This window comes from Electrona antarctica (genome assembly GCF_951216825.1).
Source record: "Electrona antarctica genome assembly, chromosome: 16".
Taxonomy (NCBI): Eukaryota; Metazoa; Chordata; class Actinopteri; order Myctophiformes; family Myctophidae; genus Electrona; species Electrona antarctica.
The window spans coordinates 20,008,867-20,035,753 of record NC_136797.1 but is presented as its reverse complement, the minus strand read 5'-3'; the positions used below and the strand labels follow the sequence as shown (position 1 = coordinate 20,035,753).

Here is a 26,887-nt window from a genome sequence, read left to right as displayed (position 1 = left end):
AAACTGAAGAGTAATGGCATGTCGGATGAGATGTTACACGACTGTATTTGAAAGACCTGTGTGTGTGACTGTGTGTGTGTGTGTGTGTGTGTGTGTGTGTGTGTGTGTGTGTGTGTGTGTGTGTGTGTGTGTAAAATGGTAAATGATGCATTTATATAGCGCCTTTATCCAAGGCGCTTTACAGAGGTTGTGCATTACATTCACCCATTCACACACACATTCATACACCGATGGCAGCAGAAACCATGCAAGGCACCAACTAGCATCGGGAGCAAGTAGGGGTTCAGTGTCTTGCTCAAGGACACTTCGACAGTAACTCTGGGGGAGCCCGGGTTTGAACTGGCAACCTTGCGGTTACCATCCAGGCACTCTACCCCTGAACCACTGCCGCCCCACTGCCTGTGTGTGTGTGTGTGTGTGTGTGTGTGTGTGTGTGTGTGTGTGTGTGTGTGTGTGTGTGTGTGTGTGTGTGTGTGTGTGTGTGTGTGTGTGTGTGTGTGTGTGTGTGTGTGTGTGTGTGTGTGTCACTGCATGAGATGGAGAAAGAAGACGGATTGATCTCACATACTGCAGAAACAATTCCCTGGTTATTTATTGTAAATGTAAATGGTGCATTTATATAGCACCTTTATCCGAGACGCTTTAAGGTCCTTTCAAACGGGCAGTGATTTAACGCGCCTATATAGTTCATTTTCAATGAGACCTGTGTTTTTTTTTTTCTGTACGCGCCGAGAAGTCGAGGGGCTATGTGGGCACGGACCCGTGAAATTGTCGCGCGCGTGCTCGTTTCGTGCACACGCCCGCGACTCATCGATGGCGGAGGCAATTACACCATGCAAGGCAATTATTCACAGAAACAGCATAGTTGTCGTTGACCAATCTGAAATAATATTTGAGAATTTCCCTTTAGGCACAATGCACAAGAAATACGATGCTGATTAGCATACAGGCAGACACAAGACAAATTGACACACACAGACATGGTTGAAAACCTTAATTTGAGAGATTTTAAAACAAAATAGAAGTTACATCAAACATTTAAACTGCTTTTAAGTTGAATAGCTCCAGTTGGAAAGGATTTATCATTCCAACAATGATTAGGATAATTTTATAGGCAGGCGGCATAAGGACATAATATGTCATTATGACCCAGAGTATTGAACAATATTATTGTTCAATACTCTGGGTGGAGTTTTCACCCTCCCTCTTTTGGTTGTTTTTTTTCCTATCTCTTGCTCGTTTTATGGTTACACGCAAAATTCCACGATCGAGAATGACTGATCTGTCAATTCGCTGTGCATGCACCATGTGCTAGCCCAAATTACCTTGCATTTCATCCTTTACGATGTGATTATCACACATGTGCTTTCATTGCTGCTGAAACGATACTATGTTGTTCAGAGCCATCTCTCGTAAGTGGTACAATATTTTCCCATATACTCAACGGATTTATCGATACAGTACTGTTGTACAATGGTTTTGCTCTACAAGCTCACAACGCTTCATGATGCGATAAGACACTGCCGCATGCTTATAGATAAGCTATTTTCGGTGAGCGAAACCACCAAGTATGAATTAGGCCACAGCAGTGCCAGTAAGGAACACAAGAAAGCTTCTCCTGGGACATTCGAATAACAATACACATTTGATATATCATGCTTTTCATTGGGTGAGGTACTGCACACTGTCAGATAAAAACGGGTGACTTTTAAGAGACAGGAAGAGAAACAGACACCGAGTCCACCAAGGAAAAAACCTTGGCATAAATCTAGATAGTCTCACAAAACACGGCAGCCGAGTGATGAATGTGTGTAGGGAATAAAGCATTACAAGATAGGGCAAAAACGGTGGCAGCCATATATAACAAAAAGAAAAAACACACATGTGCTAAAACAAAATACACGCGCATACAATGTATACCGCACACCGATATCCTTCATCCCTGACCTTTGCCAGTGATGTAAAGTAACTATGTACATTTAGTATTGTACTTAACTGGCTTATGGCCAGCCTAATTAATAGTGGATTGTGCCTTCTGCCTGCACTATTCATATGTTTAATTCGTCATTTTAATGCCAATAGAAAAATCTGTGATATACACACTACATCTCATTCTCACACGGCAATCCTATAGTATTATACCCAGTCCTGATTATGCCGATTTTGACCAAATAGAGCGAATCGGGTGATGTCACTTCCGGTTTAAGGAACAATAACATCCGGTACTAGCTTTGGACTGTGCAGCACTATCAGATGTCCGGGATGCTAAGCAATCATCGTTGATTTTAATAACTAAGTCAAATTAAGCTCTAATCAAGCCCAAAATATCGCATTTTACACAGCGATGCACATAAAGACCGCGCGTGTGCGTGATCGACTGTGCACGCGCGGATTTCGGTCGGTTTTAGGTAGATTACATCGGCCGTTAGCCAAACAAGCTAAAAGTTGCTACATTTTGTTATATTAAGCTCCCGATTACAGGGGATTAAACGATTACGTCAATTACGTCAGTGGCCATAAGGGATTTATTGATTCATTGCGTCAATAGCCATAAGGGGGTTAAGTACAATTTTGAGGTATTTGTACATTACAGTATTTCCAATTTCCAATACTTTTACTTCTACTCCACTACATCTCAGATCCAAATATTGTACTTTTACTCCACTATATTGCTTTTAAAACTTTAGTTAGTACTTTTTGTTTGATTAATGTTACAAAACATTTCGGCCATTTGAAAATAGCCGATCTGATCTGCCATTTTCAAAATGGATTTTTATACATTTCAAAACAAGAAATGGGACATAATGAGTACTTACTTATACTACTACTAGTACTTTTGTACTCAAGTACATTTTGAATAGAGAGTATGCGCATGCTTAAAGTGAATGGCACATCGAGTGGCAAATCGAGTGGCAAAGCAACACGCAAAGTGAGTTTAACATTGTTTAATGTTGTTTAATGCAATCAGATAAGACTTTTCTGTGTGGATGTATGGGCTGTCAAGGCCAGAAAGTAGTTTTTTGCCACTCAGTAGGCGTTCCTGCATAACTTCCTGGTTTGATGATGATGTCACACGCATACCCTCTATTCCGGACTTTTACTCGTAACAGACAGCATTTCTACATCGCAGTATTAATACTTCTTTATTAAAATGTGGTACTTTTCCCACCACTGACCTTTGCATGGGTGTTGAGCAGCTCGAACAAGGCCATGACCAGCTGCTCCACGCCGATGTGTCCGTCCCGGTACTCCTCCACGTAGTAGCCCATGGTCTGCCTCTCCGTCTCGGTCAGCAGGTGGCGGGCCTGCTCCTCCAGCATGGCCCGTGTCTGGTTCACCATGCTGGACAGGGTCACCTGAGAGCCGCACACACCCTTGTAGAACACAGGCTGGGTGGATGGAAGGGTGCAGGTGCATGGGAGACGGAGAAGAGAGGAAGGAGAAGAGAGATGATGATGATGATGATTATTATTATGATTAAAATGGGCGCACGCCAAGATCACTGCAATTTTCGGCATTTATCATTCCAGCGTGACTTAGAACTTTGACGTACCCTACGCCAAAACTCACGTTAGGTCGGGCGCTGTCGTACGCTTTGTCTGCTAGCGGAGCAGCATTGTCTGAGCAGCTGAAAGGCATCTAAACATAAATATTCACTCCTAAAATGTCTCTAGCTATAAAAAACAATAAATATTATACATGTGACATTGTAAAGGCATGCATCGACGATATGAGATTTCCAACTGTACAAGCAATTAAAATCGCACAATTAAAAACAATATGCAATGGTATAGGCTTAATCATTCACCCATTTAAATAAGTGGGTTAAATAAGTCATTTAGATAAATTGCAGGTCTGGTCATCTGAATCAGATAGGCTGAGCGCTTATGCGAGATCATTTTCGGGAGTCGGGACCGGGGCGGGCGCCACTGTTTAAATCTTTTCATGGACATGCATCCCACCCATCACACACACCAGCCTTCATCCATATTTATGCATTCATTCATCAATCAGTGATCACGCCATAAACGTTGATTATGAGTTTCTGGCTGCCTCGTCACTGTTGCCAGCTAGCTCTCTTTAACGTGGCGTCATTAACGTGGCAGTCCGACTCAGGGGGGATCGTGGCTGCTTTAACGTCCAGTGCACTGCATGTGCACTTCTTAAGAATGGGTTAAATTAATATAGCCTATACAAACGTATTCCATTCATGGCGATGTAACTGTGATGTGAGTCATGTAGCCTATACTACTTGACAAAGGCTGTAGCCTCACGGAATAATCCTACTTCATGGCAAGCACAGTGGTGTTTCGTTCCAGTGTGCCAAAGTGCACACTTGCGTGCATGTGTGTGTGTGCGTGCGCAGACATGACAGGCAAGCGAGGCGAGAGGGCTAAACTATGTTCTTATTGGCTTTCCATGTGTTGTTTGGTTGTATTCCAGTTATGTTATGTTATGTTTCATTCATTAATTATTCATTAATGCCATGCCGACGTGACCGTACGCCAAAACCCACACTCAAAATTTAAGGCAGAATTTACACACAAAAATAACAGGGGCGATCATCATACAAATCACATTCCGTGCTCAGCCATTCAAATCCCCTCAAAAACAATAATAATTGGCCTGGGCCATGGCTCAGCGGTCCAGGCACCTTGGCTGGTAATCCAGTCTGGCAGTGTGCCGCGGGTTCGACTCCAGATCCCGATGGCCTTTACTGCATGTCACCCCCCCCCCCATTTCCTGTCAGCCTACTGTCTGTCCCTCCATAAAAAATAAAAAATAAAAGCGAAAGCCACAAAAAAAACCCAATAATAATTAGATGTAAAAGTATATAAATTGCCATTAATGACAAGCTGAAAATATGGACATCAGATTACTGCACTTGTGTCACTGTGTCATAAGTAAGTCTCAAGTCTTACATAACCATTGGGTTTCAAGTGAGTTGGGTGCCGCTTGTCTCAAGTCTTACATAACCATTGGGTTTCAAGTGAGTTGGGTGCCGCTTGTCTCAAGTCTTACATAACCATTGGGTTTCAAGTGAGTTGGGTGCCGCTTGTCTCAAGTCTTACATAACCATTGGGTTTCAAGTGAGTTGGGTGCTGCTTGTCTCAAGTCTTACATAACCATTGGGTTTCAAGTGAGTTGGGTGCCGCTTTAGGGGTTGCTCTGGTGCCACAGCACGCTTGGAAAATTCAAAGTTCACGTTAAACCGGTTTGGGTGGGGGCTCGGGAGCGCCCCCAGCCCCCCAAATCACTGTTTTCCGGTCTAGTCAGGTCACAATAACACAATTTCTAATTCTGGTATTTCCTTCCACAATAGTAAATACTCAAGAACAGTTTTCAGTTTGGTTCGGCAAGAGAGAAATTAATAAGGCACTTTCTCCTATGAATTAAGTCACTCGAGCAGGTGCTCAGGTAACAGTTGGCTGTGTGTGCCTGGTGATAAGCATGCCCTTTCTGCCCATGGGTTAATATGGCAGCTGACCAATCTGCACAACCTAAAGAGCCACCATGTGATTAGGTGGTACCGTAAGCAGCATCGCGGCCGAAGGAACCAAAACACAAGAATGTCTGCATGCATACATAGCCTGCCAACAAAAGTAAGGCGTGACACACCTTCCATGTTCTGAGCAAACGCTCACCCCACCCACACGCGTCCACAGCGGGACTGTGGACTATATACCTTCTTGTTGACTGGGGCAGTACCTCAGTGACATTAATGTTACTCTATTAAATAAAAGTGTTCCTCAAATGCTATTTTGTCATCATCTTTGTGACAATGATGACAAAATAGCACCAGGGTGCATGGCGCCACGGTGGTGCAGTGCATGGTTAGCAGCACTGTTGCCTCACAACAAGAAGGTCCTGTGTTCGATCGCCGGCTGGGGTGACCTTTCTGTGTGGAGTTTGCATGTCCTCCCGCATGTTTGCGTTGGCTTTCCTCCCACACCAAACAACATGCATGCTGGACACGTATTCCTTCCCAGTGTCATAGACGCATACTGGCATTGAGGACAGCATTTCTGTCTGTCTGTCTGTCTGTCTGTCTGTCTGCGTGCGAGAGAGAGGGGGGGGGGGGGGTAAAGACAGGGAGAGAGGAAAAGAAGGTGGAGGGTCATGATGGAGCGGCAGGTAGTGAAGGGAGGATGAATGAACAGGTGAAGAGGAGTAATTGGTTGGAAAGAGTGGAGGGTGGAGCGGAAGTAACATGGGAAAAATGAAAGGCTGGTTCTGACAAGTAGAGGAAAAGCAAATGGAGAGAGAGAGAGAGAGAGAGAGAGAGAGAGAGAGAGAGAGAGAGAGAGAGAGAGAGAGAGAGAGACAGGGGAACGGGTGGGGTATAAGAAAGCGTGGAGGGAGGGAGATAGAATATGGGGGAGGGGAGAGTTGGTTGTTCAAAAATACAGACGGTTGAGAAGACAGGTTTAGGACATAAAGGTCAGAGTGTGGGGGAATGCAGTGAAGAGGATGACAGAGGGAGAGGAACGCATTAGGGGGTACTGTAGAGAGGGGGGGGGGTCTTCAGGACGGTTGGTTCGGAGGAGGAGGGAGGACTGAGGAGGAGGGAGGACTGAGGAGGAGGAGGGAGGACTGAGGAGGAGGGGGGAGGACTGAGGAGGAGGGGAGGACTGAGGAGGAGGAGGGGAGGACTGAGGAGGAGGGGAGGACTGAGGAGATGGAGGACTGAGGAGGATGGAGGACTGAGGAGGAGGGAGGAAGGAGATAAGAACGAACAGAAAAGCATGAAGGAGCGAGAGAAGGATCGCGCAAAGGGAGAGGAATGAAAATGTGTACCAGAAAGAGGAGCAGGCAGATAAGGACGGATACAAAGGAGGTGACAGAGGGAGGGGGAAACTAAACAAAAAGAGGTGAAGATGATTCACAGGTGAGAGAGAGAGAGAGAGAGAGAGAGAGAGAGAGAGAGAGAGAGAGAGAGAGAGAGACTCAGAGAGAGACTCAGAGAGAGAGAGAGAGAGAGAGAGAGAGAGAGAGACTCAGAGAGAGAGAGAGAGAAATGTCAGAATGTGTAACTGCAGGGACACCCAGAGGTGAAGAGGACTGGAGGAGAGGAGACAAAAGCAGGGGACAGGAGAATAAAAGGAATATGAATCACACATGCGTGTGCTGAACTATAAAGCCATCGCTCATTCACACGCTCATCCCAAATGTATAAATTATCATTCCTACACACTTCCTCCTTTCTGACTGCCTTGCTATCATCCATTATACCAATTAATGCAGCCATTGCCACAGGGAGCTCCTTTACTAGCCACCGCAGTACACTGACAAAGTGCAGTTGGTTTAACTAAAATAACATATACTGTAAAGGTCAATTTTTACACCTTCTGGCCTCTATATTTTGAGACCAGTATAACAAAAAACGTTTATCGGCAGCACACTTCATGGTTTTAGAGTCTTAGAATGACAGCAGCGGAACCGGAACATCTTGAACTAAGCACTAAAGGGGTACATATAGGCGTAATGAAAAAGGATGACCTCCTACCACAAGACAACTGGCTTTTATTGCATTTTATTTCACCATTTTATAGTACTAGTAGTGCTCCCCATCCACTCTACTGCACGTGTTCCTACAAATAAAGGGGTGGAAGGATGCCGTTTAGTTTGGCAGATAGATCTGCTTTTGATAATCCTCGCCCTATTGTGGGCAAATGTTTAGGCAAAATCATTAAAAAACTAGTTTTCATGAGCTTTCATTAGTCAGGTGGTTTCACCTGACAAAAAGACAATGTGGTAGATTAATGTTAGCTAAACATAATAATAGTGCAGTTAAAATCAATCCTCATTCCTCAATTTCAAAATGTGTATAGTTAAGCTTGTGAACTGCTAACATGATGTGAATGGCCCCTTAACATGCAGCATCTGCAGGGGGGGATGGGGGGGGGGGGGGGGCTGCAGATGCTGCAGAAGGGCCATCATCCTCTCAAATTCTGACCAAATTCTGTTCCCACTCACTTTATCTTTATTCCAGCGATCTGCTATAGCTAGCGTACCCTTTGTCTAGCAAAGACACCCTTTCAAAGCCACATACTGTTTTGATTGATTGATTGAAGAATGTATTAACAGTTTGCAGAATTACAGTACATTTCAAGCACAAACTCAAACTGTAGCTTCCGGGTTCCGCATGTGCAAGTGTGTGCATGTGTGCGTGAGTGTCAATGTGTCATGTGAGAAAATGTGTCAGTGTTATAAATAAAGCCTGTGGTCATGTGGTCCAATGGTCAGGATCCTATCTCCATGTTTTCGGTAGCGTGTACTCCCCCTGGACATGACACTGTATGTCGCAGGGAGTTAACCCCCAGTCCAACCCTCGATGCTGAGGGCCAAGCTGGAAGGCATTGGGTACCATTTGTATTACCATTTAGATTGAGCCCCCGACCTCCCACTCTCTCAATGCAGACACTCTAAACACAAGGCCACTGAGCTGGTTAATTAGTCAAAATCGTCAGTGTTCATTTATCCAGTTGTAACTCTGAAAGCTTCTCAGAAAACTTATACATTTATACTGGTGTGTGTGTGTGTGTGTGTGTGTGTGTGTGTGTGTGTGCGCTTTCTATGGCCGTGCTTCACCGTGCCAAAGTGAGTTATAGCGCGCAAGAGATGGCGACAGCTGTATACGTCACAACAATTAAGATCAGCAGCATGTTCTCTGGCCTGCCGCCTTTTCCTTTACCTCATCTTCACTTTGTAACGGCAGCAAGTTGTTCTGCATCTCCCCGCGGAGCCAACAGGCCCAAGGTGAACCTTTCAGCTATACAGTACCCTGCCTGAATCTTAATCACCCACCTGCTTTACCAGCTGCATTTGTACTCACCATTCGCATCCCTTTTATAAGCCAAGGTCACTATGGCGTGACACAAACAGGAAGGGGGGGGGGGGGGGGGGGTGCATGAACAATAATTATGTTATTGTCATGTCAGATCGTTGAGCAGATGTTTTGTTTTATGAAGCTAATGAAATTTGCATTTACTCCACTGATGGGAAAACAGCCCGCAGTGTGGCTAATGGTGGTCTATGGTTTATAGTTGGTCATTCAAAACATGGGTGGTCCGCTTGCTGGAGCTGGGCCATCTCTGCAGTCATTCTCAGTCTCTGGCGGCATCTACATCAGATAAGGTGACCAGCCACTTTATCGCTGTGGGCTATACAAATTACAACTGACCACATGGGCAATCGATGAAGAGTCATGGGAGAAACAAACAACTGAGCAACAAGGTCTAATCTCTGATACAAAAGGAGGAAAACACACCGTTATTGCAAAGGTGCCGACCACGGTGAGGAGAAAGTTTTTTGGAACGTCGTTTCTCAATGTCGCCTCTCGGGGAACACCATCGGTCCAAATGGACCCTTACAGGTCACAATCTCAGAGCAAAGCACTGAGGAATTTATAGCGTACTATAGCGTAGATCGTTGTTAACCAGCTCAGTGGCCTTGTGGTTAGAGTGTCAGCCCTGAGACTGGGAGGTCGGGGTTCAATCCCTGGCCGGGTCATACCAAAGACTCTAAAAATGGGACCCAGTGCCTCCCTGCTTGACACTCAGCAATACATCAGGGGTTGGATTGGGGGTAAGTCCCTGCGACATACTAGCGTCATGTCCAGGGGGTGTACTTGTACATCAAGCTGCCTCACGCTACAGAAACAGGAGATAGGCTCCTGCCCTATGGGCCTCATGGCTCGGCGAGGCTACTTATAGCGTAGATCGGGGTCCTATGGATTCAAAAGGTGTTATCAAACAAGGGGTCCGTGGCGGCGTGGCCTAATCAAACAGGGATGCCATTGTATTATTAATTGCTGTAATACAACTTCTACAATTATAATTTTGAACTTCAGACTCTAATTGGGTCTTGCTATTGATCACAAACAGCAATCAAAAAGCAATAGCAGTTAGCAAACAAGAATCATTCTAATTAATGGCTGTACCGTAAAATACAGTAGAGCAGAGCATATGGATTGTGCTCAAGTCAAGTGAAAGTGCTTTATAAATAAAATGTACTTACTTACTCAAGTGATCTACAGTTTATGAATCTGTGCCTGGCCAGACACAATGGTCTCGCTCTCGAAAATGTCTTACATTTAACATTGGTAGATGAGCTGACATAAAATCGTACACGTTTTACAATTCACTGTTAGCTATCGTCATACTATGGAGCGCTCACAGATCATGAGTCAAAACAGGTTGAGCAGCTCAAAATTAATTTAACTCCAAAAGGACTACACTCTTGGAGTTAAATTAACATTATGGATTCTATTGTGCAATGTACTACATAGATCAGCCTTTCATTAATTAATCAATTGCTACTCATGTAACTATGAATGTTTAATCATAATGGCGTAAATGTGATATGTAAACCTCTTCAGCAGAAACCAACACCTACCACTAACAAAGAAAGCGGAGGATTGTAGGTTTGTATTCTCGTTCTCCATTTTGCTGTCTCTGTCTCTCTGGTTTCCTTTCACCAGCTACTATTGCCAGCTTGACATAACAGGAACCACATATTCAAGATTTTCTGCCCAAAATAAAATCCCCATTTGAAGCAGCAATGTAACACCAGTACAAAGACAAATGCAATACTATAAAAAAGCGGTACAATTCTATGCGATGACAAATTAGGAATGTGGCATTTAAAATATATCATCCATGTGCAACCACGCAAGCTGAGATGAACTGAGCCGTATTACACATTCGACAGAGGGAAAACATATTACATTTGCAACATTTTGCCACTCTACAAAACATATCAAGTAAATGAGAAAATCCAACCAGGCCACACATCGCCAGTTCATCAGCGTGTTGGTGGTGTATAACACCACGTCTTCCATAGCTGCTACAGTCTGTCAGAAGATTAGTGTGTGATGAAGACACAGATGTTTCCACCACACCACACAGTAACGCCCGGCGCCGCCCGCTTTTCTGACTATGACAAATGTGCCAAAGTGTGTTTTTGTGTCCCTATTTTGTTTTCTCTCTCTCTTTCTCTCTCTCACTATTACTTTACTCCCAGGAAATGTAACACTATTTTCTTTGAGAACGCCAAAGAAGTTAGAGTGTGAGGTGTGCGCCAAGAGAAGAAAGCTATATGGGAAAGCTATAAAAAATCGATTCCGCAAGAAGTTAGTACAGATTGGCTTTGACCTTGCAGGAGCTAACCTGGTATTAAAAGCCAAGGGCCTCCAGATGGGACATGTCCAACTCCAATCCAATCCAACTTTATTTATAAAGCACATTTAAGTGCTGTACAGTAGGCATAACAATAATTCAAATTTAAAAAAAGTGTCTGAGTGTGCCTTGATTTAACGGTCTCAGGACGGAAAATGAATATATATTACATATTATACATACACGCATATATGGAGATATATCTGTATTATGTCCGTATTCTGTCCGTCAGATATGTCCGTGTCCCTTTTATATGTATGTAATAATACTGACATTATTAACTGGCCTCCAAGTACTAATAATGGCTACTGCACTAAGTAATCTAACTATACTTAATTCTAGAGATTGCCTTTTCAGAATGCGTCATCAGAAGCATTCTGAGCTGTGATTGGCTGAGCATCGCATAATGGGTCTTCCATTCTAAGTGTCAGAGGGAGAGACGGGGAGCGAGGTGTGGATAGAGAAAGTACACTACACTACAGTGCACTACAGAGTAGTAGAGAAAGTACACTACACTACAGTGCACTACAGAGTAGTAGAGAAAGTACACTACACTACAGTGCACTAAGAGTAGTAGAGAAAGTACACTACACTACAGTGCACTACAGAGTAGTAGAGAAAGTACACTACACTACAGTGCACTACAGAGTAGTAGAGAAAGTGCACTACACTACAGTGCACTACAGAGTAGTAGAGAAAGTACACTACACTACAGTGCACAAAGAGTAGTAGAGAAAGTACACTACACTACAGTGCACTAAGAGTAGTCTCAGGTCCCCAGCTTCTCTAAAATGCACTATTTTAATCATTAAATAAAATAAATCCAACCAGATCGCAGGCAAAACCCGGAAATGCCGTAGTAGAAGAAATTACTCTGCCCGGTAAATTCAGGGTACATTGCGTTATTAAAATGGCACAAAGTGCATTTTAGAGAGAAGCTGGGGACCTGAGACGCTTCCCAGCTACGAGAATAGACTTTTACGAAGGTCTAGCAGGCTTTGTTTCGGTGAGTAGTTACGTCGTTTTGTTTATTTGCTGGTATTTGAAAACCCGCGCACGGGAGTGAGAATGTGACCAGAGGGCTGCGGAAGGGACTTCCACAGGGCGTCAGAGAGAGACTCGCTGTAAGCACTGGACCAGGGCTAATGACATTGTTTTTGTCTCCACCAAGGTGAACTGCCAAAGGCCAGAGATTAGGTTTTGGCTTCTGTCCGTCAGTGTGACGGTAAGATTCTAGTCTCCAGCACCGCTCAACCGATCAGTGTGAAACTTTGCACTCACACTCCCTGTAGGCCAAGTCACATTTGGGCGTGGATTACATCATCCTCTGGCCTCTTTCAGAGCCAGGCCGTCTACAAGGAAGTGGCATGAATTAGGATGAAACCTTGCCCAAATATGGAGACATATGTCATGGATACGTCATAGACCACTGACATAGACTGACCAGTCCATTGTCAATGGCGTTTTTAAAACATTGAACTAAACAATAAACCTGTATATAGGAGGGGCTAGCACCCCTCAAAAATGGGGTGTGCAAAATTTGGCTGTACATTAGCTGTACACACACGGACGGACACACACACGGACAGAGTGCAAATTTGCAAAACATTCTGTCTCCCCATGCCTTCGGCCTGGTGGAGACAATAAACTACAAGTAATCTGACAATTGGTACAACGGATACTCTGTACAAGGGGTACAATGAATGAATGCTATGGCATATACTGGAGGGGCATGTGCTCCCAAAAAGCATCTGCCTAGTAGTTGTAAGAACAGTAAATGAGCAAAAGAGGTTGCGCATCAGCAATCAAAAAATAGGAATTTAAAAAATTCCAAAAAGGTAGCACATCCAAAAATTAAATCAATGGCGGACAAAGTACTCACACAGTGCCGTCGCTACCTATACGCGCAATACGCACTGCGAGTAGGGCAACACGCAAAGTGGGGCAACAAAATATGCCAAAAAATGCCAAGCCGACCATCATATTAACAAATTTCTCCGCGGCCCTGCCACGTAATAACGAGCGGCTGTGTGTGCGTCCTCACAAACAGCGAAAATAGCTGATCTGCATAAGAAGGAATAGCAACGCTTTCGTCGGGAGGGGGGGCAGCACAAATATCTTACGAGTAGGGCAAACAAATGGTCAGCTACGTCCCTGTACTCACATTTCCATTTCTTTATTGGCACACACCAAAAAGGAACGCTTACGCGTTTCGGCTATGCAGCCTTCATCAGAGCATGAAGGCTCTGTAAGAACATTATTTGTACCATTAAATCACAATTTAATATCTCACTCAGCCAGCTGTGCGCTGCCGATTGTGCAGAACGCACAACCCAATCTCGAGTAAAGCTCTCGTAGCCCAGATGGATGGCCTGTTAGGCAGTTGTAAAAGACACAATGCACATACCAATCTGTCCCAGGTGCTGGACAAAATAATGACAGATCAACAGTAAAAAAAGAAAATCACAGTGAGGGGCTGCCACATGACGTCACTGCTTAAAGCAAACATTAAAAGTCCATAGACTTGGCTGATGTCACGAGTGGGGTCCGTTTTTGTCTTTCTGAAAGCCAGACATTGGAGGGGAGCTTCAAAAGAGAAGAAAATAATCACACTTGTGTGAAGTGAGGGGCGTCTTATCGTAATACGTCATCATACATCACATTCTGTGTTCAGCCATCATCACTATGGGGTACACACAGACACAAAGATGGGCATAAGAGGGGCTAGCGCTTAAACCCATTCTGGCCGGGAACCCCTTTTTGGTGTTTTAAGCATTATGTTATACTTTAGCTATTGAAAAATAGCAGATCTACAAGCTCATAGTGCGGCACTGAGTGCCGCGCTACGAGCATGTAGATCTGCTATTTTTTGAAAAATCTTGAAAATGTGGCGCAAATCTTTGAATATATATACTTTCAGAGCAAATGTTTTTAACTCAAACCTTTGGTTCTGGGAGGTCCCTGAAACAACATTTTCAGATGGGGGTCGACGGCCAATTTCATATATTTTTGGGGGTCCTTGACATGAAAATGTTTGAGAACTGACCTCAGGTCTAAATGGGTTAAAAAGGGGGGGATCTGGTATTAGTCACAGTTATTGTGCATGGTCTTCTCCCTGTTTAGGACCAAGTATGGACCATAATGTCATCCATTAGGGATTCAGAGTGTAATATTTATTCTGGCTTTAATCAGACTGGTCTCATGACATTGCATCTTACCGTTTATGTATATAAATATTAATAATAAATAATGTATAGCCAGCCACACACTCATAGATTTTTGCGTTGGTTATTCAAAAATATTCAAGCATCAGTCTACAGTCACATCCTGCACAGATCTATCATAGGAGTCCATTGAACAAGTGGAACATCTGCGAGTGGCAAAGTATGTTTTTTTTGGGGGGGGAAGGGCGCTAGCCCATTGGTTGAGAATGAGATGATGTATGATGAGAAGAGCGCCCCTCACTTCGCACCAGTGTGATTTATTTTTATTGTTGTTAAAAACTCATTCCCTGCCAAGTATGGTTTAACATATTTTTGTGTTCTTTTGTTGAGGGGCGCTAGCCCCTCCTATATACAGCTTTTGTCCCCTCCCGTCTCATATTTGCCATTGACAATGAAAGGAGAAATTAGGTCATATGTGCCTCAAATATGACATAAACTTGTGGCAACACAAACATTAAATGCCATTGACAATGAAGGGAAAATGTACGTCATATGTAGACGAGCAAATCGGCTAAACAATCACATAAATTCAGTTGTTCATGAGATGATGTAAGATGATGTATAATGATAAGAGCGCCCCTCACTTCACACAGGTGTGATTTTTGCTAACCTTTGCTAACCTTTGATTCACCGTTCGAGTCTCAATGAAACCAGGAAATTGCGTGGTCGCAAAAACACAGCTTTAATGTGGTAGTGAATTAGTTAATGTATGTCAACTGTGTTAGCTTCAGTCGTCTATTATTTGTCCTTGATGGTGTATTTATACTGTAGGTTGCATTGAAGTTTCTCCAGGTTGGCCTGCATGGATTTGAAGTTGCCAATGTTTTGCTGCAAGGCAGAATTTAGATAAAGACCCTGCAGCTCCACCAGGTAACCACAGATTTTGTCAAGACACAAAACGGAGTAAATCACTGTACCATTTGTGTGTAATGTACTGTAGTCGTCCACATATCCTGGGAGAAGCACATACAGTACTCTTCCACAAAGTTACCACTCTACCACGTGGAGTGGCTTCCGCTGGTAGATCCCTGTTTGCGTTTCCCACAGGGATCCCGGGTTTTGGGGAGTTGGTCACAATGCGAGTGGATGCCAATCTCCTGCATGGTGCGTTTGACAAAGCCCGCGTCCCAGTTTAACCGACACACCTGCTGCTCCAAAAACCTCACAAGGAATTCATGAGGAAAGTACCTTCCAGCGTAAACCTTTCCTAGTGGCACCAGTTTCAAACTGAGGGCCCTCATTCTGTCTTCTGGACACATGGCAACACTGTCAGCCAGCGCTTTCTCTATGATCTCCTGCCACAGTGAGTGCACTAGAACTGGGTCCGAGTGTCCAGCGCAATGAACGATGGCCAGTTTGCACTCTGGCATCTTAAAATGGTCAGCAAACTCTTCATAGAGCTTGGTGACGTCCATAAGTTCCGAGTCCAACAGTGAAATGGCATTCTTCACTGAGGGATCAGGGCGATACTGTATCGACAATGTGTCCTGGATCTGTACTTGGATACGCGCCACCTCCATCTTTTCTTCAAGCTCATGAAGGAACTCTCCGTCAGCCCCCTGGGCTAACAAAATAGCTCTAGCAATGTACTGCAAACGCTGCTTCAGGGGGATCTCCGTGCTGTACATGTCAGCGAGGCGTGCCAATACACGGGCTGCCTTGCCAAAGCGGCGGTTCTTCTCATAGTAACGCCACAGGAGCTCCATGTTACGCACCTTACTCTGGTCCTGCTTGATCATGTGCATCAGGTGTTCCTCCAGATAAGGACCATTTACCTGGAGCAGCTTATCAGTAAGGTCAGCCTGGATCAGCCAGTTGTAGAGAGCTACGTGAAATAGCTCATCCTGAGACCTCTGGGCCAGACCCAGCATCCGTTCAAAACGGGAAGTAGCGGTGTCATTACTTGTACTAGCGGTACTCATGTTAGGGTGATATGTCATAACTGGTGTTCCCGGCTGCTCGGAGACATTAAGAGACTGAGAGGCAGCCTCGCTTTGGTTCACCAGTTCCTGCATGGTATCTGTGATGCATTTATAACATGAAAATCTTTCCTGGAACGCCATCTGTCCAGCGCTGTCCCCCTCTGGCTCCCCGTTCTTATAGAAGTGGCGTGCCAGACATTGGGGATCCTTCCTGTCTGCCGCAGTGAGGCACAATTCCAGGACTCCGTCATAGAAATGGACCTGCCTGAACTGAGAACAGATGAGGGGCAGGTGAACATGGTGGCTGATCTGCTGGTACAGCCGCAGTGACTTTCTCAGGGTTCTCTCTTTATCCGTCTTGTTCTGGATCTGCCAAGACCATTGCAGCAACTCATAAGCCTTATAGTAGACACTGCCATCACTGTTGTACAGTAAGGGACAGATATCCATGAGGTGTTTGCTGATTGCATCCACCGAGTCACCGTCTTTGATTTTAACATCAATAAGTGCTTTGATGAGAGCTCCTACAAGCTCTTTACCTTGAGTCACCACATACCTAAAACTCATTCCCTTCATCTGCTCTTGAAACTCCTTGGGGAGCACTGAGATAATGAGGCTGAACTTATTGTCTCCACAGAGAAGCTTCCAAAGAGCCAGTGTCTGACACGAACTATGAACCAGCTGCTGGATACCCTGCAGGGACATTTTCTCGTAGATCTGTAACTCTGTGTGAAATTTTCTCTGGAGCCCCTGCTGTACTTGCTCTGAGCTGGCTCCATCAGAGTGCATGGAATCCAACAGCTTCTGCTGCAGATTGGCTGAGGAGCTGAAACTGGCAGCTCCCTCAGATGAGGGGCTGAACTGAAAATTGTTATCAAGGAATTCCTGTAGACCCTTTAACTTCAGAAGGACTGCCTCCAGATAACGAGGGCCAACACTGCTCTCCAGAATAGTCTGATTCCACTGGTTAAGTGTCTTCTCGACAGCAAGGCTCCCATCCCAGATACTCCCCAGAATACGGGTGAAGTAGATGCTGATGCCATTGTGCTTTCCTGAGAAGACAACAGGGGAATCTGACACCCGGGCAATAGGGGCAGCACCAGGATGCATGAGGGTCGTCGCACGGGCTATAGGGACAGCACCAGAATGTATGGGTGCTACATTAGAAGTGGTGCCTGAGGGAAATCTCAGCTGTGCTTCTCCTCCATATCTGAAGATGGCTCTGGTGGACCACACCGAAACCTCTGTGTCACACGCAGCCTTCGAACAAGCCAGGATCAAAGCTGTGGCACATGCTTGTTCTTCCCCGTGCAGCTTGAAGAATCGTTCAATTTCTTCACCTTCTCCTCCGGCACAGCTAACCAGTAGGTGGCGCAGTTGGTCAACTGGAAGTAGCTTACGGAAGATGACACTACCCTTAGTAGACAGAAGGACAAATCTCTGTTGAGAGATATTGTGCTGTTCGACCACCACAGGCGGGTCAGTAATGGGGACCAGATCTTTGTTCAGCGGAGTAGAGACCTTGGTGGGCCTCTCTTCATTAATAGCACAGAGTGCCCAGGAATGACCATCCACTTTGCAAATCATCTGAGTTTCCATCAGAGGCTTCCTGAATGGGAAAAAGTTGTGGTTGACACACCACAGGATGTCGCTATATTCTGTCTCAGAAGCTGCCATTAGTAGAACTCCTTTGCTATGTAGAGCCTTGTGGACCTTTGCAGGTTTCGCCACCGCGGTTGAAGAGAACCCCGGTGGAAGACGGATATGAACCAAGCGAAGACCGCTGGGTCTTGCATGTTGTGTCTGCCTATATCGGGTGGTGCTGAAGTAGAGACGCACACCTGCATGAGTAATAGCAAGCAGGTGACAGCGTGAAGACTCATATCTGTCAATCACAGAGATGTGGACAATTGGGCTGAAGACAGAACGATCAACTTCAGCGCTGATGTTTCTTGCTGCTGTCACAATGTCACTCTGTGACATTTCACCTTTCACCCAACTAAGGCCCATGCCATCAGCATCCAGGTCAAATACCTGTAGGACTCCCGTCTCTGAAAGGGTGAATAGAGTGTTGCGGGAGTTGTCAATGGCAATCTGTACAATAGGGTCGACTGAGAAGAAGGGCAGGAGTACGTAGGGAACAAGAAAGGATACAGCATCAAAGGGCTTTTTTTGGTGCTTTCTGATCTTTCTGCAGCTGAACCAGCTCAAGTGGTAAATTAACTCATACAGGCCGCCATCCTTGCCTGCCATGAAGATGCGTCCATGGTCTGTCGATGCAATGGCCAGGAAGTAGGTATTGTCTGTTGGGATGGAGAAAAGTGGGTCTGGTATCAGATGCATTTCACCAGACATGCCATCATTCAATCCTGTGTGGCGTTCAGGGACACAGAGCCCAAGGATAACCATGTCCCCTGGGGTGGCTAGGACTAACAGATAGTGGATGTCAGGGTCGAAAGTATTTGGTTTTGGTTTCACGAGACCCACCGACAGGATGGTTTCAACAAGACCATCGTAATACGCCAAATCGCCACCATTTTCATAGTCCCACATGTAGATGACATTGTCAATGGTGAGCCATGCTCTACGTATCTCAGGGAAGACTCCCATTGTGCAGTTACACTGAATTTCGCTGAATTTCTCTTCCAGTTCAGGAGGTAAGAGCACTCTGCGGACCGCACTAAGCTCTGGGAGGTTTGGCCCACTGAGCAGTCCCTGAAGGGGGGGATAGTCCATGTCTGACGTTCCAGAGATCGATGGCAGCGTTCCAGGAGAAACCGACAGTAGCTCTGACAGATCGGGGGACCAACGGTCCTCGTGCAGGTGCCCGTCGATGAGCCGAACAGTGTTCTCCAGAGTCTGGGGGAGCGCGCCGGCGGAGCCACCGGGCCTACCGCTAGACGCCATGATGAGAATGCTACCGTCGTCGCAGTCTCCGTTGTAAATATGTTGCGTGCGTCTAACTGATGTGTCTGTAGAGCCCATACATGGAGATCCCTCATGTCATCCATATTGACGACATCTTACTTTTCTTTTTCTTTTTTTGAGGGGCACTAGTCCCTCCTATAGACAGGTTTAATGTTTGTCTTTAGTTCAATGTTTATTTTGTAAACGCCATTGACATGAAGGGAAAATTTACGTCATAATGTGCCTCATTACTACATATTGTCTCTTTGTTGTTAATGGCGTTTAATGTTTGTGTTGGCACCGTTTGTTTTACATCACCATTACATCACCTAATCAACATGAGTTAGACTTTAATATATTAGCGCCACTCACTTCACACGGGTGTGATTTTCTTAAAGCCATTCCTATTTCACAATAGAGGGGCCACAGCCAGAGGCTGTGTCTGTTTGGGGTCATTGGCATGAACATGTTTGGGATCCCTGCTGTAGCCCCCTTGAGACCCACCACATATTTTCTTAGTTTTTGCCGATGCACTCCTGGAGGCTTTAAGAGTCATTTTCATATTAGGCATGAGGCAGTACAGCTGATTCTTCATTAATAGACATTGTAGACCAGGGGTGGGCAACTGGCGGCCCGGGGGCCACATGCGGCCCCCACCTTCACTTAATGTGGCCCTCAATGTCAGAATACTGATATAATATTGGTTTCAGCTGTTACAATTCCACAACATGCGAACATGACACCGCTTTAATTACTTCAGTCTAAATTAGCTCATTGTGCAACACAAGTATAATTAAAGGCATTTGAAATTACATAAAAATGTTAATTTTCAGGATTCCAATTCAAAAATAGCAAAAATTCAAGATTTCAATTCGAATATAGCAAAAATAGCCGATCTACAAGCTCAAAACGCGTCGCAGCGCGACGCGTTTTGAGCTTGTAGATCGGCTATTTTTGCTACGACAGTAATATATGGCCCTAGGGAGTGAGTGTGGAAATATAGTGGCCCTCTCCATCGTCAAAGTTGCCCACCCCTGTTGTAGACATTGTAAATGTACTAGTCAACAGAGAGAAAAATAAATATTTACTCGTGAACCATCAAAATTGATCCGCAACCCAAAAGATGTATAGTCCTGACCCAAAATGCTTTACAGGGACTGTAGAAAGAATACAGTATGCACCGTCATTGTTTACAGTATGACAGCTGTGTCCAAAATGCGGCCTGCTGGACAAATGCGGCCCTGGGGAGAATTGTATTATGAACGGCCTCTCCAACAACAGTATGGGACATTTTTACATTCAAGTTTTTTAACCTGGGCATTTCCCAGAGAATAATTGGTCAGTGTTTTCCTTGTTCCTTGTATTTATGTATTTAATTTATTTTTTTACCTTGCTTGCTTGGTTATATTTGGTAAAGTCTAAACAAAAGCTGAGATACACTTTTTGTTCACAGCACACACCTGACAAAAATATTAAAATATTAAATATTGATGATAGAATCATTTAGATCCGAAGCTAAATTATGTAGTTGGCCCTTGGGTGTTTTAATATTTTCTAATATGGCCCCCTTTGAAAAACGTTTGGACACCCCTGCAGTATGACAACAGACATTTGGAACAGCATTGGTGTAGTCCACAACGGAATTGATGGCTATCCAGAGTGGCCTGGGGGCGCCTGCTCCTCCCTGCCTTCTATATTCTGATTTAATCACATTACCAGACTGTAATGCTCCTCAGTCAGATAGAAAGATGAAAGGACATCATTGATAACAATAACCATAAAAGATGAGAGATAGGGCCATGGAGTTCCTTCTAGGCGCCCCATTCAATTAGGAGGCCCAATCCAACACTACTGTACATCTGAGCCCGTCTCTCATTCAGTGGTGGACAGTACAGTAAGTGCATTTAATTGAGTACTGTACTTAAGTACATTTACTTGAGTATCTGTAGTTTACTTGAGTAATAGTATTTTTTGGATACCGATGTTCACTCAACTACATTTCAAAGAGAAATATTTAACTTTTGACTCCACTACATTTCAAGGAAGGGAAAAGTACATAAATCAAAATCACACCCGTGTGAACTGAGTGGTGTATGGTCTTATATAGACTGATCAGCTGTGGTCTGACGTAATGTCTGACGTAATGAAATCACACCTGTGTGAACTGGGTGACCATTAGCCTGACACTCAGCCTGAATTTTCATTTCGTTTCACTCCATTATTCAGTCTGAAAGCCCTCCCTACTACAGCCGTTTCTGAGATGGGCGTTGACAAAGAGGCAGTCTTCGGCGATTGGTTCATACCAACCAATCAGAATAGTAGGAAAGCAGATGACGTTGTCAATCATGAGAGGCTATGGCTAACCCGTTTGCTAACCAAACAAACACAGCCAACGAGCGCTACTAGCATGTAAACAAAAGCGGTAAAATATGTCGGATGATGATGTTTATAAAACCTGTCGTTTCTGTAAAGAAACAATTTATCATACGACGATTTAACAGCCAGATTGATATGGTCGTGAGTCATCGCAGTGGGGGCAGCCATGTTTGTTTGTGTCTGGACGGCGCTGTTGTTTTGACGTCATCGAGTTGAAACGACGCTGATTCGTCGTACAGATTTCCAACCGAGTCTCAGACCTCCTTCGAGAGCGTCACCAGACCCTGAATCGCCTGAATATATTTTTTTAATGGGCGTGGCTAGCGATTCAGGGGCTGGAGCCAGGCTAGGTGACCATAGCAACCATGCTCATTTTTTGGTACGAACAGACAGACAGACAAACTAACAAAGCCAGTTGTAGGAGTGGTTTACACCACTCAAAAATTCACAAGCTCTACAAGCTACATCATGTTGAGCTTTTACATGGGTTATTTTCACTATTATTAATGTTTTTTGAAAATTATATTTTAAAAGAAAATCACACTTGTGTGAAGTGTAAGGGGCACGCTTACATCATCATACATCACATTCCGTGCTCAGCCAACAAATCACTACTACGTGGTAGACACTAATACACGGTAGACACAAACACACAAAGCTTGGCAAACATGCTTTAATACTGTCATTTGTATGACAGAGCAACTTTCTACTTGTAAATGAGTTATATTTGACCATGGAGTATGAATATTTTGATTCAAGTCCTGAAGTTACTGTAAGTGCGTTGTCCACCACTGCACAGTGAGTGCACACATGCCAGACAGTACAGAAGTGCAATTGATTGCTAATCAAGTTCATCAAGGGGGTAATGGTGCTTATACCTGCTAGCAGCCTGGAGAATTATACTTAATTTAAATATAAATTAGGTTTTATTTATCTGTCTCGACATGCAGTCAACTTGTCACCATGTGCGTGTGTGCGTGACGTGTGCGTGTGTGTGTGTGCGTGCGCGCAAGCGTGTAAGCCGTCATGGTGTCTCCTTCTAGAATGCTGTAACCTTTTGGTTATCAGATTATTTCTCTAACCACCCGGCCAGTCTGCTGGCCTTTCAGTGCAGTTGTTGTGTAGAGATGGTTTTACGAATCTATTGTTTGTCGCATTTAAAATATACATGGTTTACACCAGTGTTTCCCAAACAGTGGATCAAGGAGGACCCACGTTTGGGTTTGCGGACCAATTTCTATGGGTCGTGAGTATCTTTTAAAAATCTAAATCTGCAATTATGTTTTCAAATAATTGTAGTGGTGTAAAAGTAAATATTTGCCTTTGAGATGTAGTGGAGTAGAAGTAAAAGTATTGGATTATTGGAAATACTCAAGTGCAAATACCTCAAAATTGTACTTAAGTACTATTGTACTTGAGTAAAGTATGTTCAGTTGCTTTATACGCCCTGAACAAGCACCACACTAGTTACTTCAAATTCTGTAAACTTTCTACGTGGTTCTCTTCTGACAGCATCTGCTGTATAATGCTGACATTTTTGTTGTCTCTAGTCTAAACAACTTTATCATCCATTCGCTTTCACATCATGGTGAGAATGGTGTCAGAGCACATTTGATGACTGCATTTTGCATTTCTTAATTAATTCGCTTATTGGTCTACCTTGACCCTACGGGCTGGAAAGGACATGGGGAGGAAGCACACATTTGGCGAAAGGCCAAATAATCCGGATATTATTGGAACACGCTGGCTGGATCCTTGCTAAAGGACACACGGAGAGGCCTTTCAAGGTATAAAGAAGCTAAATGGAGCTCTCTCTCTCTCTCTCTCTCTGCTTGTTGTTCAGGCAGTGCTATCATGGCTGTGTTATTCTAAGAGATGATTAATATTGAAGTGGAGGAGCTGTTGACCCAGTAGGAGGTTGGGAAAGGCAGCCCATTCTAACAGAGGTCTCTGGCTCCAAGGGAGGCGCTGCAGTGCTGTCACGCAGTAAATTATCACAACCCTCCATACTGCCAAGTACCAAAGCCCTCCAGCTACGTCCCCCCCCCCCCCCCCCCAAGTCTCTCTCTCTCTCTCTGTCTGTCTCTCTCTCACTCTATATATATATATATCTTAATCTACTGGCTCTCATGTACATAATCACTAGAAAGAAAGAAAGAAAGAAAGAAAGAAAGAAAGAAAGAAAGAAGTTTTTTTGTAACTCTAATCAACACCATCGTTATCTTCACCCACTTTACCCGATTTCAGTCTGCCTCTGTCCCCGTCTGTCTGGGGAGAGCTCAGTGCTCTTATTTATCCATTTCCAAGTTTCACTGTAAAACCTTCAAATGGAGCCAGCAAACGATTGCCAATTACTGCACAAGCTCGGTTTGTGCTCTATGATAAACTGGGGTGCAGCACGCATGTTAGGTGAAGAGTGGTGCAATTGCAAACACTGTGGAAATACACAACATTAAAATATACACATGTAAAAGCAGTGTGCATGTACGCACGCACGCACACATGCACACACGCAGGCACGCACACTTAAACGTACACCAGACACATATCCATTCACATCGATTTACAGTCAATAGGGTTCGTCACAGTCTATTGATAAGCAGACTACACAGCTCGTATAGACTCTTGAAGCCAGAAATAACAAATTATGTCACCACCACAATCACAGCCACCAACACAATTATTTTGTCACCAAGTACAATTTATGTAAAGGAGCCCATCTCTGTGTTATTGGTAGCCTATACCAATAACACGAAGAGGGTACCCCCCCCCCCCCCCCCCCCCCCCAAGGATACTTGAATGGAGGCTATTGATCTAGCCCACATCATCAAGAGAGGGGTTATTAATCTGTTTAACCCTAAGGGCGGTAGCCATGTATAGAGTGACCCCTGGTGGAAATCCGGCCAACAAATAGGGTTTAAGTGGTTAAATCTGCATATAGGGTAAAAGAACGAAATATTCTCCCCTCTAAGACAAAGAGGTGCTCCTGAGCAAGGAATAATGTACCCCCTGATTGCTCCAGCGGAGCTGCCCAGTTGCCAAGAAAGATCATGCTGCTCTGAGCGGTGGGCGGTTGCAACTGATTGAGCGCAAAGCGTTTGCTCACAGACAGCTTATGTAAATAGCTAGGTGAATAAATACTGAAAAAATAGACACTACTGATTAGAAAGGGTGCATGATACGAGGCAACATAATGAAGTCGGCAAAATATGCAAACGATGAGGAGTATCCTTTAAATCAACGACTGCTTCAACAGTGTACCAAGACCACTGAATTAATTGACATGTTAGCTCAAAGCAACTTATTTGAATTACGCTCTTTTAGAGAGAATAGTTATGATAGGCTTCACTCAGTGCTGACATACCGTTTAATGGATACTAAACCTATTGTTGTTGGCTTTATTTTCTCTTTTGCCAGACGACATGTTTAGGAAAGGATTGGGATTTCAACATGCTATACCCTAACCTCAGACACATGGTAGGCCACTTTACTTGTATAGATCACTGAACAGCTAGGATGCTGCACTGACCAATTCTCTTTCAGACTTTTATTTAAATGTAGACTTTTTAAGACTTGATTACATTTTACTTCTTAAAAGGGTAATTAATCCCCTACCTCACCGTGGTGTGCGATTTATTCACACCAGACTTCAAATTGCATATAATTATGTCCTTTTTTTGTTCGTCATGAGGGTTTCCAGATGGATAAGGTACGCATGAGTCATGACTTGTAAATGATTATGACTAATCATTTTAATACACTGTAATGTCAGATGGTGGGTTCAGATATTGTCAGTTAATTTGTCAATATGCAAAAAGAGGGCCACATTGACTTTAACATTTCAGTAACTCAGTTCAGTTTCTGGCCATAGGCGAAACCGCCAACTGGGTACTTCAGTTGAACCTTTGAGACTGAAGGGGTTTAAGTAAGTGCCCATAAACGGTTAAGAACCCCTGCTCTAATCAACAGTGTTTGTCTACATGCAGTATATACTGTATGCATGCTGCGCATGATGTCACAAACTCACAAAACGGAACTACCTCAAGCTATGAAATGCACGCAGCGACCGTCTTTGCCCATAGTTAGTATTTTATGCAGCTCAGTCTTGGAGGCGGAAAGACGCATTTGCAGCTGGGCCAATCAAGATACCACGGGCTGGGCCAATCAAGATACCATGGGCTGGGCCAATCAAGATACCATGGGCTGGGCCAATCAAGGATTCAAGATACCATAGCACAATTTCACTGCCAGCCAATCATTTGTGGTCCATCGGTCAAAAGTGATTTACCAGTTGCTGCTTGCCAGAAAACCTCATGCTGCAGCTGCCTCCAAAGCTGAGTGTTTCTGCCTCCCAGACAGATGTTGTCTGAATAGGACATGCACTGCAGCGTAGCCCTAGTCCTACTGCCAGGGTTTCTGCCTCCCAGACAGATGTTGTCTGAATAGAGGCCTGAGGGTATGCGCGTGACATCATCATCAAACCAGGAAGTTATGCAGGAACGCCTACTGAGTGGCAAAAACTACTTTCTGGCCTTGACAGCCCATACATCCACACAGAAAAGTCATATCTGATTGCATTAAACAATGTTAAACTCACTTTGCATGTTGCTTTGCCACTCGATTTGCCACTCGATGTGCCATTCACTTTAAGCATGCGCATGCCCTCTATAGGACATGCACTGCAGAGTAGCCCTAGTCCTACTGTCAGTGGTGGAAAGTAAGTACTTAAGTACTGTACTTAAGTACAATTTTGTACTGTAATTCCAATTTCCAATACTTCTACTCCACTACATCTCAGATCCAAATATTGTACTTTTACTCCACTACATTTATTTTAAATCTGTAGATTTAGATTATTATTATTACAAATACATTAAACACTTCAGCCCTGCTGCCATAGACATTTCGGCCATTTGAAAATAGACGATCTACAAGCTCACAATGCGTCTCGATGCAGCATTGTGGGCTTGTAGATCTGCTAGTTTCAAAAGATATTTTATACATTATACATTTGAAAAACTTGAAATGGGACATTCTGCATAGTACTTCAAGTACATTTCGATGACAATACATTTGTATTTTTACAGAGTATTTATATATTGCAGTATTGATACTTTTACTTAAGTAAAACATTTGAGTACTTTTTCCACCACTGCCTATACTGCACATCATCTAGTACCCAGGCAGTTCAATGAGGTTCAAGTCAATGAAGTTGCCTGGTAGAAAGATGGAATGCATTATGAAAATACATCAACACATACTGTAGGACAAAGACAAC

At 44.1% G+C, this 26,887-nt stretch overlaps 1 protein-coding gene and 1 pseudogene across 4 annotated transcripts in view; both read right to left on the bottom strand.

Annotated features, from left to right (window-relative positions):
• The window catches only part of whrna (whirlin a), a 198,358-nt gene that overhangs the window by 29,088 nt on the left and 142,383 nt on the right, over positions 1-26,887 (bottom strand). For all 3 annotated transcript variants that reach the window (XM_079525207.1, XM_079525208.1, XM_079525209.1), the window contains exon 6: positions 3,177-3,389. In XM_079525207.1, the coding sequence (XP_079381333.1) occupies positions 3,177-3,389 (213 nt within the window). The remainder of the gene's footprint in view (positions 1-3,176; positions 3,390-26,887) is intronic.
• LOC306940251 (nuclear pore complex protein Nup155-like) lies at positions 15,143-19,233 on the bottom strand (annotated as a pseudogene). The gene has a single exon. The product of its transcript is annotated as a nuclear pore complex protein Nup155-like (transcript).